This window comes from Pavona decussata, unplaced genomic scaffold, assembly GCF_977016875.1.
Source record: "Pavona decussata unplaced genomic scaffold, jaPavDecu1.1 SCAFFOLD_102, whole genome shotgun sequence".
In the NCBI taxonomy this organism is placed as follows: domain Eukaryota; kingdom Metazoa; phylum Cnidaria; class Anthozoa; order Scleractinia; family Agariciidae; genus Pavona; species Pavona decussata.
This window is the reverse complement of record NW_028145517.1, coordinates 6,112,332-6,126,815: the sequence shown is the minus strand read 5'-3', so window position 1 is coordinate 6,126,815 and position 14,484 is coordinate 6,112,332. Positions and strand designations below refer to the sequence as shown.

The 14,484-nt window shown below is 40.2% G+C and overlaps 1 protein-coding gene across 1 annotated transcript; it reads left to right on the top strand.

The window, feature by feature from the left end:
* The first annotated feature begins 4,439 nt into the window (after positions 1-4,439).
* LOC146471912 (lysosomal Pro-X carboxypeptidase-like) lies at positions 4,440-13,235 on the top strand. Its single transcript, XM_085120488.1, has 14 exons — positions 4,440-4,858; positions 5,735-5,872; positions 5,969-6,070; positions 6,754-6,828; positions 7,380-7,437; positions 7,838-7,886; positions 7,984-8,038; positions 8,833-8,938; positions 9,410-9,526; positions 10,096-10,151; positions 10,658-10,822; positions 11,336-11,401; positions 11,841-11,962; positions 12,520-13,235. Exons 1-14 carry the CDS (start codon positions 4,682-4,684, stop codon positions 12,791-12,793), a joined length of 1,560 nt encoding a protein of 519 aa, XP_084976614.1. The 5' UTR covers positions 4,440-4,681; the 3' UTR covers positions 12,794-13,235.
* The last annotated feature ends 1,249 nt before the right edge of the window (positions 13,236-14,484 follow it).

The following is a 14,484-nucleotide window of genomic DNA, read 5'->3' as shown; positions in this document are numbered from 1 at the left end:
ATTTCGTCCAAAAATCGACTTTTTGCTAAGGGGTCAGTCCATGCTTTTTAACGAAAAAATGACCAAATTTTTAAGTGGGCATTTTTTACTTGAATCTGTCACTTGGGATCCTGGCGTGTCAAAAAACTCCCTTGGGAATCATATTTACGTGCAAATAACGCCCTGGCAAAGAATTTTCTGTCTAACTCTCACCCTGATTTCATCTTTTCTGGGCTATTTCTTTTTCCCTGGTCCCTTGGGAGGGATAAAAAGTGTCTCAGGGGACATTTTCAGACAAACTGATTCGATTGAAAGCTTTAAAAAGAATATTTGTATTTCGTCCAAAAATCGACTTTTTGGTAAGGGGTAAGTCCATGCTTTTTGGCAAAAAATGAGCAAATTTTTAACTGGGTATTTGTCACTTGTTTTATAATATGTCCCTAGGGATCTTGGCGTGTCACAAAACTTCCTTGGGAATCATTTTTAAGTGCAAATAACGCCCTGACAAAGAATTGTCTTTTTAACTCTCACTCTGACTTCATCTTTTCTGGGCTATTTCTTTGTCCCTGGTCCCTTGGGAGGCCTAAAAAGTGTCTCAGGGGACATTTTTGGACAGACTGATTCGATTGAAAGCTTTAAAAAGAATATTTGTATTTTGTCCAAAAATCGACTTTTTTCTAACGGTACGTCCATGCTTTTTGGCAAAAAATGACCAAATTTTCAAGTGGTCATTTTTCACTTGTTTATGTCCCTTGCGATCATTGCGTGTCAAAAACTCCCTTGGGAATTATTTTAAAATGAAAATAACGCCCTGACAAAGAATTTTCTGTTTAACTCTCACCCTGACTTTATCTTTTGTGGGCTATTTCTTTGTCCCTGGTCCCTTGGGAGGCCCAAAAAGTGTCTTAGGGGACATTTTCGGACAAACTGATTTGATTGAAAGCTTTAAAAAAATATTTGTATTTCGTCCAAAAATCGACTTTTTTTCTAAGGGGTAAGTCGATGGTTTTTGGCCAAAAATGACCAAATTTTCAAGTGGGCATTTTTTACTTGTTTATGTCCTTAGGTTTTCTGGCGTGTCGAAAAACTCCGTTGAGAATCATTGTTAAGTGCAAATAACGCCCTGACAAAGAATTTTCTGTTTAATTCTTACCCGGACTTCATCTTTTCTGGGCTATTTCTTTGTCCCTGGTCCCTTGGGAGGCCTAAAAAGTCTCTCAGGGGACATTTTCGGAGACACTGTTTCGATTGGAAGCTTTAAAAAGAATATTAGTATTTCGTCCATTAAATGACTTCTTTTTTAGGGGTAAGTCCATGTTTTTTGGCCAAAAATGATCAAATTTTCAAGTAGGCATTTTTAACTTGTTTATGTCTCTAGGGACCCTGGTGTGTCGAAAAACTCCCTTGGGAATCATTTTTAAGTGCAAATAACGCCCTGACAAAGAATTTTCTGTTTAATTTTTAAGTGCAAATAACGCCTTAACAAAGAACTTTTTGTTTAACTCCCACCCGGACTTCATCTTTTCTGGGCTATTTCTTTTTCCCTGGTCCCTTTGGAGCCCTAAAAAGTGTCTTAGGGGACATTTTCGGACACACTGATTCGATTGGAAGCTTTAAAAAGAATATTTGTATTTCGGCTAAAAATCCGCTTTTTTCTAAGGGGTACGTCTATGCTTTTTGGCAAAAAATGACGAAATTTTTAAGTGGGCATGTTTCGCTTGTTTATGTCCCTAGGGATCGTGGCGTGTCGAAAAACCCCCTTAGGAATCATTTTTAAGTGCAAATAACGCCCTGACAAAGAGTTTTCTGTTTAATTCTTATTCTGACTTTATCTTTTTTGGGCTATTTCTGTGCCCCTGGTCCCTTGGGAGGCCTAAAAAGTGTCTCAGGGGACATTTTCGGACACACTGATTTGATTGGAAGCTTTAAAAAGAATATTTGTATTTCGTCAAAAAATCGAATTTTTCTTAAAGGGGGAAGTTCATGCTCTTTGGCCAAAAATGACCATTTTTTTTGATGTAGGCATTTTTCACTTGTTTATGTCCCTAGGGATTCCGGCGTGTTGAAAAACTCTCTTGGGAATGATTTTTAAGTGCAAATAATGCGCTAACAAAGAATGTTCTGTTCAACTCTCACTTCATCTTTTCTGGGCTTTTTTCTTGTCCCTAGTCCCTTGGGAGGCCTAAAAAGTGTCTCAGGGGACATTTTTGGACACACTCTTTAGAAAATATTGATCTCCTGTACCGGATTGGGGACCGTGAGAAAATGGCGACGTTTATCCACGGGCAATTTTTATTAAGAAATTAGCCCGCGAATTAACTAAGCCAGAATTTTTTTATAACTTTTGATATAACTGACAAAATTGCATGGTAGTCCTTCCGTCCCATCGGAATCAGTTTAACGAGAAATGTACTTAAATATTATTCGAAAACCATCCATCCAGGACGATTTCAAAAGTTTCTGCATAACTTTTGTTTACTATTGAAGTGAAATTAAAACGTTTTTAAACTAACTTTCAGAACGGCAGGATCAGCAGGTATAACTGAATATTCAACCCCGAAGTAATTGCTGCGAAAACACCAGTTGGTTCTCCAAGATACCATGCGCACGTGTCATTTGGCGAAAATCATGCGAGGCATGTACTAAACCCAGGAACACCGGAACACCCCGGAACACCGAATTTGACGGTGTTGTTTTGTTTTCCCACTACAGACCATGTAAAAAATAAAATGTCAATGTAATTTGTTGCCCACGTATAACGAAAGAGCTTAGAGCTCGTTATAAAGTGTACGTGTATGAGATCAAATTAGAATTTAGAAGTGTTGGTTTTAGGGAAAGGGAGGAAAACCGGAGAACCCGGAAAAAAACAAACAACAAACCTCACCTTCATATGACGGCGGGTCCGGGAAGCGAACCCGGGTCACATTGGTGGGAGGCGAGTGCCATTCCACCTCCCCTTATGTGATCATAGTCTTGGGCAATTTTCAAAATAGTCGCGTGAATATGAATGAATATTTTTTTTCTCCAGAGAATATCACGCGGTCTGAAATGGGAAAACAAAGACCAAGCGAAAAAGGTCGATAACTTGTAACCGGCCAGTACGTAACTTTAAGTATCAACTATAACTATGTATTGCGGATCTACAAAGCTGTACTGAGCAATAAGCTTGTTAATTTGTTCAACTTCCCGATGGCTTGTAATTGGAAAAAGTTAAATATTTCTTTAAAAGCTACAATTTCCTTCTAAGGGAGTGGAAATTTGCGTCTGAGATTTGGGAGGGGGGGGGGGGTTCCTTTTTGTTTCTTTATTTCTTCCTTTCTTTACCTATTTCCTGCTTATTTCTTTATTTACTTATTTCTTTCTTTCTTTATTTTTTATTTATTCGTTCTTTCTTTCTGTCTTCCTTTTTACTTTTTTTCTATATTTTTAGCGCCTGCTCTGTAAGTTCTTTCGTGTTACGTGGGTAAACAAATTACATTGACATTTTATTTTTTACATGGTCTGTAATGGGAAAACAAAACAACACCGTCAAATTCGGTGTTCCGGGGTGTTCCCGTGTTCTTGGTCTTAGTACATGCCAAAATGCGATGTTTTACATGGATTTATTGCTTGATAAATAAATAAAATAACGGCATTAATCTCCGACGCCCACATCATGTTTGCATGCATGCGAAGTCAGGCCTCCGGTAAGTGAACGAGTCAGGTAGCTTTCAGAAGTCCGACACACACACAGAAACAGACATTTTAAGCAATCACAGTTAAAGCAACTAAAGTAACGGGAAAAAGAAACCAAAAGAGCAAGAAATGAGAAACAGAAGGTTTAAAATATTGGTCTAATATGGAAATTTGTCAGGCCGGTGGATAATCGTGAAAGATCTTTTTTATAATTCCAAGACACCTAATACTTCCTGTCTGTTTTCATCTGTAAAAACGGAAATACGCGTCCTTCTCAATTGTCTCTGTAACGTTTTCACTGGCCCCGAAGAAAAGGCAAGCCTAAATAGCATAAGTATGAATAATTAATACCAAAGAAACTTTTAAAGTTGTTGCGAAAACACTACATGGTTTTCCAAGTTACCACGAGGCACATGAGTCAATTGCCCAAAATGCAAATTTGCGTGGATAACTTCAGTTTCTCACTGGCCCTGTAAAAATGGCAAGTCTGCAAAGGGTAAGGGAATAATTAGTACCGAAGCTACATCAAACGTGTATAGGCAATCGATAAACCCTCCCCCCTCCCCCTTTGGCCACTCTTTAAACTCCACATCAAACTTTACTGAAGAGTCGACGAAGTCCAGTTCAAAGATTACTTGGCCTTTTCAGAGCCTTTTCAGAGCATAATGTCAGACACTGATCCGAGCTCTCAGAGGATACTGTAACCTGCCGAATCCACGCTCTATTAGCCACAAAGCGAAAACTACCTGAAATCCACATTAATAATGCACGAGATACTTCAATCGCAAATTCTCTCATCGATAGGAACGGTAAAGCTTTAACAGCATTTAAACGGAAATCTGAAACAAATATCCCCACCAGGCTAGGGTACTTGGAGAACGGCCCACGCAAACTCGTGCCGATCACGAGACTGTCACACACATCGCTTATGATCGCTGAAAAGTGATATTTATAGTTAGGGTGGCGAGGGGAGGTTAATAAAACAATTCGGCAGGATTCTTGCTTCAGATGATGCCAACGAACCAAAATGGCGGCAGCAGACATTTGTAGGATTGTGATCGTTATACTTGCAGTTGTTTTTGTAAGTGAATCGTTCCGTCTTCGGGCTCGATTTCCTCGTCCTCAAAGCAAGGATTTCGCACATCACGCGAAGAGACATGTTTGCCGGTATTGCATTTACGACACAAGAACCATACGGCAAAAGGCGAGTGTCACTTCTTTTTATCTGTAATTTTATTGCTAATCGAACATGACTCACTTTAGTTGTGAAGGAAGGAAAATACGATTACCTTTATTTAGCCCGTTATCTCAAGCGAAAGCCAGTAATGTTGTAAAGCTGGCGAAGCGTGACCTCGGCCAACATCCATCGTTTGTCACGCTACTAATCACGAGGGTGGAGGGTAACTAGACTATAAACCTTACTTTTCCTCCATTCATCACCTTTTTAATAATCTTCTAAAATTATTGTAAGTTTCAAAGTCGACTGCCGATAACTCGAACCTTCAACGGAAACTGGAAAAGGTTCGAGTTATCGGGAGTTGAGAACAAAGGTCCGAAAATAAAGGAAAAACGGTGTTTACTGAGTATTTCTTTTCATGCAGTGGCCTGTCACGTCTTAACAAACATGGTTCGGGTTCGAGTTATCGAGGGCAAAATTATATAGAAAATGTCCGAAAGGGAAACGAAAATTGCTTCTAGTTAGCGGGAGGTTCGACTTATCGAGGATTCGAGTTACCAAGGGTAAAATTACGATATGACGGAAATCCAGGGGAAATCGATTTTGGTTCGAGTTAGCGAGGGTTCGAGTTATCGGGAGTCGACTGTACTTCCAACTAATGAAGAAACTGAAAAATGACATTGTGCGGACTGAAAAAATTAATCGGATGCACTTTCTCGCAGAGCTATTAAACATGTATTAAACGTATCATCAGTTTGGTTTGTAAAATTTATTCGGTAACAACGAAAGTAGAAGAACTAAAATATAGATTCATGTGACTGGTATCGAAAAAGCGAGAGAACAGTGCACAGGAGCCGGGGAACTGTCTTCTGAGTAATTTTTCCGTTTTAAACAATTCCACAGCTGGACCACTTCAATTTCCAAACCAATCGAACCTTTCTGCAACGTTACCTGGTCGCCACGAAAAGCTGGGACAAAGGAGGCCCTATCTTCTTTTACACCGGAAATGAAGGGGACATCACGTGGTTTGCCAACAACACTGTAAGTAGAGATGGTGCTTAAATTCAACACAGATGTCTAACACGAATATATTATCAAAATAAGAACGAAAAATCCTTGATATATATATTTTTCCAGGGTTTTATGTGGGACACAGCTAAAGACTTCGGAGCAATGTTGGTGTTTGCTGAACACAGGTACTACGGGAAGTCACTACCCTTTGGTGAGAAATCATACAAGGTTTGTTGAACACTTTTGTACCATGACTAAGCTTATTTATATTTATTTTGACATTCCATACGACGAGCAGTCTTGTGATGCTGTAAATGCTAACGCGTTAGACTTTCGGTCGGAAGATCGGAGAGTTAACGGTCCCATGGTAGGTGGCCTCTGAGGGGGGGGGGGGGGTATATATTATATAATATAGTACTTTATATCTTGATTTTACACGTCAACTTTCATGTTAAAGTTGGACCCCGTTTTCGAAGGTCAATCTTTTAAATACCCCGTCCTAGGCATTATTTACGTTATAAATCAACCGCGAACAACATATGGGATGCATCAGATAGTTCGCTACAATCATCGCGGAGCTCCGCGCGCCGAAGGAGCGCGCACGGAGCACCATGAGTAAGAAAATATAGTAACCTATCAATGCGAGAAATTTTGGTTTTGGCCATGACGTTACTGTCTTGTGAGGGAAACTCTCTGTCCCCTCCCCCCCCCCCCCCCCCCTCAGACGTACATTCACATTGTCTCTCTTTTAAGTGTATATGTACTCCAGAGTGTAAGCAATTCTAATTCCAGTTGTTTTCATGATAAACGCGGCTGTTTGGCGACCTCATCTCAGTTTTATTATAACTAGGACTTCTTTGTGTTCGAAACTATTAGCATCGTTTATACATGTCACTGACTTTCCTCCTTAGGGACCACAGTATTTGGGGTACCTGACTTCCGAACAAGCATTGGCGGACTTTGCTGTCCTAATTCACCATCTAAAGGTAAACAATGGCCTATGAACAGGATCGTTTGTCCTCCCAAGAAAGCAAGGTGGTGGGAGGGGAGGGAGAGGGGCCGATTTTTTCTTGTCCTTATCCCCAATAATATAAAATAGTATGTTCAGGAATGAAGTAAAAGCATGCGTTCCGATGATTCTTGATGACATGAACTAACGAAGAAAGCAAAGACGGAAGAAACAATATCAAGGAGAGACTTAAAAGTTTAAGGTGAAAATCTGTGGCCCTCAAATAAGGAGATGGTTAAAATTATTTACAATGGTCATTAACAAAATATAGTTACATGCAGAAAAAAACTTAAAATGTTAAAGAAAGTCTCATTTTCAAGGTTAAGTTCACAATTATTTTAAACTCGAGCAACCTGTTTTCTTTTGAACTCTCTTCCACTTGCAGTGTCTTTTGTTTGTGTAACAAATACGCATTCTCGGAGTCTTTGTATGTTGACCAATCAATTTCAATCAATTTTGCTAACAGTTGATCACTTTAATTGCTCATTATCAAACCACAGGTGTGCTAAATCTTCTTTTTGTGCATAGGGCACCATCCCAGGAGCAAGTGAGAGTCCAGTAATAGCGATAGGAGGCTCCTACGGAGGTAAGAAACTTGATGTCAGGGTCCAAAACTGATGGGAGAGGGGAGGGGAGGTTTGGCGCCCTGAAGCCCCGAAATTTTTGCTGTGGAGCCCAGATTCCAAAGCCTTTCTCTGTTTGGATCCAGAACAAAAACACTGATTCTTTTTAATGGAGCCTTGTAGTGAAGCCACAAGGCGGAAAAATCAGGGCCCAAGGACTCTGGAGCCCTGCATTTTTCAGCGCAGAGCCTTAAACGTAACTTCTTTGCGACCCTGGAAAGTCCATCTGTTGTTCTATTTTTAGCCTGCTCTCCAGCCCAATTTTTAGCAGCGCTATTATTTCCACTTACGCGGTCTATGTTTTTCGCAGTGCTGAGTTTTCTAAAGTAACAATTGAATAATTCGCTTTGGTTTGTTTTCTAGGTATGCTGGCTTCATGGTTTCGTATGAAATACCCAAATATAGTTGTGGGGTAAGTTTATTATTTGCGATTTTGTCAAATAAGCTAGTTTCAATTCTATGTGATTCTGTAGTTGAATCAAACGTTCCTCGTAACATCTTCGTTCCAGGGCTCTCGCCGCTTCGGCGCCAATTCTTCAGTTTCCCGGCATGACACCCTGTGAGGTACACTTTATGGATATAAAATATTTACTATATCGTTTTATTACATTAGTTATATTTAAATTTTCTTCCTACCCTTTCCAAACTTTTTCCATTCTCGTGATTCAAAATTGTCTCTTGAGGTGTATTAAAGTGGCTACATCGTACGTAAAAGACAAAGACAATAGACAACGTGAGATTCGCGTTTATGTTTTCTTGAAAATAATAGTAAATAGATGAGAATAGCGCAAAAAAGGTTTTGGCCTTTGATGCTAACGCAACACTACTCCATTTTACTGATAGCCTGTGTACAGCCGCCCCCTCCCCTCCGGAAAAGGAGGGGAGGGAAGGGGAGGGGAGGGGGTGGCTATACACAGGCTATTTTACTGAGAACCTGAAGACATCGAGCGGCAGATGTCGGATAAACATGGGGTTATCGTACTTACCATTTACATGGAAAACCCGGAAATTCCAGTTGGAAAATCAAATGGTACGCATCATTTCATTTGGAGAACTCCTGAAATTATGGGCTTCTGGTCAAAGTGATGCGTTTTTACTACTCCTTTTGGGATTCACAGCTGATGTTCATAGATTTTGCATGTTATCCATCTTCTGTTAAGACAAGCTAAATCTTTTCGTATTTATGCCGAAAATTTCCATCCGGGCTGTTGCGTAAATGGCAAGCACCCATGGTCACGTGGTCATTTCTGCCGTAAACGTTATTCTTAATCTCTCCAATATTACAAAACCGGTGATGTTGTTTTTCGCGCGCACTGATTGGTTACTCAAACTCCGGTATTTGTATTTTAATTCTGCAGAAGTTTTACCAGATTGTTACCAAGGATTTCAATCGCGATGGAGGTGAAGCGTGCGTGAACTCGGTGAAGAAGACGTGGAATGTCGTCAAAACGTACGGGAAAACAGGTAATATCAACACAACAATTCTCATTGTTGGACTGCATGTATAATAATTTCTAAAGAGACTGTCCGGGAACCAGTCAAGTTTTAAGATTCTTGTGCCCTACGTCGTACGCATAAATTAAAAATTGTGTAAAGCTCAAAAGTGGCTCGTTATTTCCGCGCTGTCTTGTTGGAAGCCTCTTTTTTACAACTCTTTGGAAACACGGACATTTTATTCCATGATTATAGCTGTGTTTCTAGAGAAAGTATTAAATACAAGTAGAAGTTTGGGGGAACTGCTACGGTACTGACCTGTGTTTCTATGTATTTTACCTCTAAAGGAAAGGTAAATACTTTCTATTCTAAAAAAAGCAACTGGGAATCAACGCGTTTTTCAAGTGTTCTTGAGTAGCATTGCGAGGATAGAATTTAACTTAATATACACATCCCTTGTGAGTACACAAGGTATACGACTATTTTTTTTATTTATTACAGACAGTGGAAGAAAGAAGCTAACTGAGATACTTAAGTTGTGCTCTCCTCTTAAAACCAAAGATAACGTCACTCAGTTAGAGTACTGGCTGAGTGAGACCTGGGTCAACTTAGCAATGGGTAAGTTGATTCATGGACTCGGCCGGCATGTTATAATTAAAAGGAGTTGAATCAAGTATAGCAATTTACGGAACCAGTTTTGCCCATATTTTATTTTCCTTCTGTGACGATCTCTTTACTTGGCAAGAGAAAGTTTTTGTGTCAAGCATAACATCATCCCCAAAGCACTGGGAACGAAGTTATGTCGAACACCTTTTTCGCTAGAAGGATCAACCCACCCGCCGCATGTCGGACAAGCTCAGAATAGCCCTTTTCACGGTTAACTCTGCTCATTTGAATTACAATGAAATCTAGCATGTATGTGAGGCAATTTCGGGCTATTTTGTAGTTTTAGCCCGAAATTGCCTCGTATCCACGTTGGATAACATTGTAAAGCAAATGAAAAAAATTAACCGTGAAAAGGGCTATTGAGGAAAAGAGAAGTGAACTATAAAACAAAAAAAGGAAAAAAAAAAAAAAGAAGAAAAAAGAAAAGAAACAAGAAATACAGCATTTCATCTTTCTTTCACCTGGACCTTGTGCTCACTCGTGTTCACAGTTTCCACAAACTTTGCTTTCTCATTTTTCAGTGGATTACCCATATCCCGCCAGCTTCTTGGAACCTCTTCCAGCCTGGCCAATTAAGGTATGACACGAAATCGTTCTTCAGTCATTTAATAGCTCATCGTAAGCCATTGGTAAGTTACCAATGCCCTTTCACACGAAAACGTTTAACTTCGTTTTATCAGAAAACCGAAGTTTTAAGGACGTTGTTCGAGTCCATGAGCAATGGACTGAGAACGATCGAAAGTGCTGCACTTTAGTTGCTTTTTCCGATAATGTTGTGACGTCATCTTTGGAAAAACTTGGCCCTCGATCACTTTGGTCGGTCGCGAACGGAAAGAAGGTGAAACCTTTTCGACTTTTTTTTTCTCATGCACGGCGGCGTTTGAAACAAAAATGTCCTTAATTTAGGTGAGTTTTCAGTCGTTTCCGTAAGTACAGAAGCTAATTCCGTATAAGAAAGCTCTGCTTAAAGACCCTTACAAATGAAATCGGTGGGGATGGAAGACGTATACGCTGTGTAGGCCTGACAGGCTGGTTCGAAACACGTTTGACTTGTTCTTGTGGTAATGCGTTATTACTTTATAGGTCGCCTGTAAAAATCTGCAAGACGAGTCATTAGAGGACGACAAGCTTCTGGAGGCCATAGCTAAAGCTGTCGGCGTGTATTACAACAGCTCTGGTCACCAAAAATGTTTCAATACTTCGCAACAAGCTGTGTCCTTCCTTGGAGACGAAGGCTGGTACTTCCAGGTGGGAGACTGTTAATAGTTTCTCTTTCATTCCTGCGCATGCGTGGAGTGAAGTACGACGCGGTCGCATCTGACCAATCATGTAGCTCGGCTCAGTGCGCCAACCAGAACTCAGCGCAGTCGGAGAAAAAATATGCAAGTATGAGAAACATGCGCATGTCACGGACCGTTTGGCGGGTTTGTCTCCTTGCTGGTGGTAGAGAGAGGAAAAAAAAAAGAAGATGCACCTTGGTTTTAATACCTAGGGAACGTTGGATGAAATTTGATGGAGCTTGACAACCACATACGCACAAAACAATAATAAATAACTAGATTGAATAAAACAAAAAAGGAAACACGAGCTTTTGACAATTACTAGAAATACCTCCAGATCTGTCGACGCAAGGCGACAAAATATAGAACTTGTGACTAGAATTTTTTCTTCTTACAATTGAATGATTACAAGTTGATTTTCGACAAATGTGAAGAACCTGGCCTTTAATGGTTGTTAATTTGTTGTTTGATTTGATTTCAGGCATGTACAGAGATGGTGATGCCTCTCTGTTCAGATGGAGTCAATGATATGTTTCCTGAATCAAAGGTAGGTCTCATCTGAACAACAAAACATGCTGACAAGGCCGACAAGAGAAAAAAGTTACTGCTCATTCTTAATATGACGCCAGGTTTGACCAAGGTTTCCCCGTGCATACATACAAACACCTTTATTTATTTATGCCAGGGTGATCCAATCAGAGTTAAAACTTACTCTGTTATCAAAAGGAGCCCTGGAAATATGTGCCTTTGAGCAAGATCGCTGAAACAACCGTATCCAGAAAAGCTGTTTATAATTTTTGCGTAGTGTAGCTACTCAAAGGCCTTTTTTTCCTTAAGTTTAATAACCGAATTCGAGTTTGTGCTTGATGTGGCTTCCCTCGCAAGATCTTATTCAAAAGAGAAACTAAGTCTGAGAGAAGGAGAAAATAGCACAACACGCTTGTTGTCAGTTCATCCAGTAGCTCATTTTTGTGTTTATCTAACAGTGGGATTTTAAAGAGTACGCTCAGGAATGCCAAAGGTCACGTAGCGTGACTCCGCTGGAGTACTGGGCCGAGGTTCTCTATGGTGGGCAAAAGATCAAAGCTCATAGTAACATAGTGTTTAGGTGAGTGAACAATTTTATCTCTATAGTCTCATGCCCGCTTTAGTGGTGAGGTCAAGGTTCTCCAAAAGAAGATAAACACCGTTGCTAGGCTGCAAAAAGTGTCGTTTTCTCCTCTTATTTCTTATTTGTTTGCCTGTGTGTCAAACAAACACCTTTTTCCGAATTCATTGCGAGAAAACCCTTCGGACCAGGTTGAATAAATCCGGCGTTAGAAACGCTTTGAGTTGGAATTCGTTCCTAACCAGTATGCATTCTAGTACCATGTATGTTGGGTTTTAACGGTACTTTGGCCACGTAAAGAGATTCGGGCGCTGACGTTTCGAGCTTAACCCTTCATCAGACTGGATTCACTCTGACGAAACGTCAGCACTTGAAATGCCTCCAATCTCTTTACGGTAGCCAAATTACTTCATCAACTCTGCTGATAAATCCCACTTCCCACCGACCCAGCACCACAGTTTGTTTAGAAACTAACTCCCTTATCCATAGTACACCATATACACGCACATCCCATTGCTTAGCTAAGTTTTGCTTTGTTTCTTTCCCTTCCTTTCTAGTAACGGACTTTTAGACCCTTGGGCAGCAGGCGGGGTTACCCAGAACATTACCGACAGCCTCGTTGCCGTGCTGATAGAAGACGGCGCCCATCACTTGGACTTGCGACATAAAAACCCGCTGGATCCTCCGTCTGTCGTGCAGGCGCGAAATATGGAGAAATTTTACATTGCAAAATGGATAAAGGAATATTATGAAAAGAGAAAGGAAAAAATACATTTTAGAATTTCTAACAAGACAGCTAAGGGAAAATTCAAGAATTTATCAATTGTGTAGCTCCTTATCAGCAGATTGTAAGCTGAAGCTTAAATGCTTAGTAAAAGGTTTTACGTAATGGTTTGACTGTAATCAAAGATTAGCTAGAATAGTACGTTTGCTTGCATTTTCATCGCCGTGCGTTTTACTGCGTGCGTGAACCAAGCGAACGTGGAGTCTTCCAAAAATGACATAAGTTTTCTAAGTTCTTATGTGTCTTACTTAATTTTAAAATCAAAGACAGAAACAGTGGAATGAACTATTTTTCCTTTCCTTTTAAACCATGATTCATTGGAGTGGTATTGTAATTTTCTCGCGTAGCAACTTTTTACTGTAAGATAAATTAGCATATTTGTACTGTGTAGATTACTTTGCCTTTTTTCTACGACGTTCAGATTTTAACTGTTCAAATTTTGCTTGAGTTAAACAATTAAACTCCAACGGTTAACACCGTCCAAACACATTCTTGACCGTTGTGATCTTCGACAAACACTGTAAACGAGAGTTGAATTTGATTCAGGCAGTAAAACTTGGTTGTACGTTTCAAGTAGCGCATTTTTTTATGACGAAATAATCAAACGCGCTTTACTGTGAGAGAAAGTAACATTTCAAAAGGAGCAAACTTTTAGAATTTCCAGCTCGTAGTATAAAGCTGAGCTATTGGCTTCAACTAGCCAAGGATTTTCTCAGCCTTGTTCCCGATATTTTCTTCAAAGGCACCATGGGAAGGCTTTGGTTGAGCGAATAAGCTCAAAATAAGGATACCAGCAAAGCGGCGAATTCGACAAATAGGGCGAATTTGACGATATTTCGCCAAGGGCTAAAATTTGAGCGAATAAGCTAAAGAGAAGGGTACCAGCAAAGCGGCGAATTCGACGAATGCAGTGAATTAGGCGAAAATGGCGAATTTGACGATACTTTGCCGAAGGCCAAACCTGAGCGAATCAGCTCAACAGAAGGGTTCCAGCGAAGCAGCGTATTCGACAAATGCGGTGAATTTGACGAACATGGCAAATTTGACGATATTTCGTCAAAGGCTAAAGCACGTTACCACCGAATTCGAAAAGTGCGGTGAATTCGGCAAAATGGCGAATTTGACGATATTTCGCCGAAGGCCGAAATTCGGGCGAATGAGGAGCAATTTTGGCAAAAATGGCGAATTTAACGATATTTCGCCAAAGCCTGAAATTTAAGGGAATGAGCTCAAGAGAAGGGTACTATGTGTTACTTAGGTAATACAATGTTACCTGTGGACTCACGCTTAAAGAACGAGGTATACCTGCATTATTTTTTGGGCATCGCAGTTTTGTGAATGTGAAGATATTTTTCACCCATTGCAATTTTACTTGGGGACTCACGATTAGAGAACGAGGTATACATGTATTTTCTAGGGCGCAGTTTGGTTCGCATGTGACGATATTTCCCCACTTTGTCAGATTTGTCATATTCCCCCAAACTGTCATATCAACCCATCAACACAGTTGGCTTCCATGTGTTTAGCTAATTTGCATACGTTTGGCAATTTGACGAAATTTTGCCCCATTCGTCACAGGTATGCTGAGTACTGTGGAGTATAGGCCCATGGGCTATAACGGTTGTAAGCTGTTACCCTTAAGGGAGAGTTATACCTGAACGCCATTTTTCTGCCACTTGTTATGGCTTTGATGGAAATATCTCGTTCACGTTTCAAGCAATCCAAAAACCCTATCATC

What these genes read in the sequence shown, in the direction of transcription:
- LOC146471912 (XM_085120488.1), top strand. Translation starts at nt 4,682, where the DNA reads ATGGCGGCAGCAGACATTTGTAGGATTGTGATCGTTATACTTGCAGTT. An exon ending in CGTGGTTTGCCAACAACACT is followed by an intron (nt 5,873 to 5,968) that starts GTAAGTAGAGAT and finishes ATATTTTTCCAG; the next exon opens with GGTTTTATGTGGGACACAGC. An exon ending in TACCCAAATATAGTTGTGGG is followed by an intron (nt 7,887 to 7,983) that starts GTAAGTTTATTA and finishes TCTTCGTTCCAG; the next exon opens with GGCTCTCGCCGCTTCGGCGC.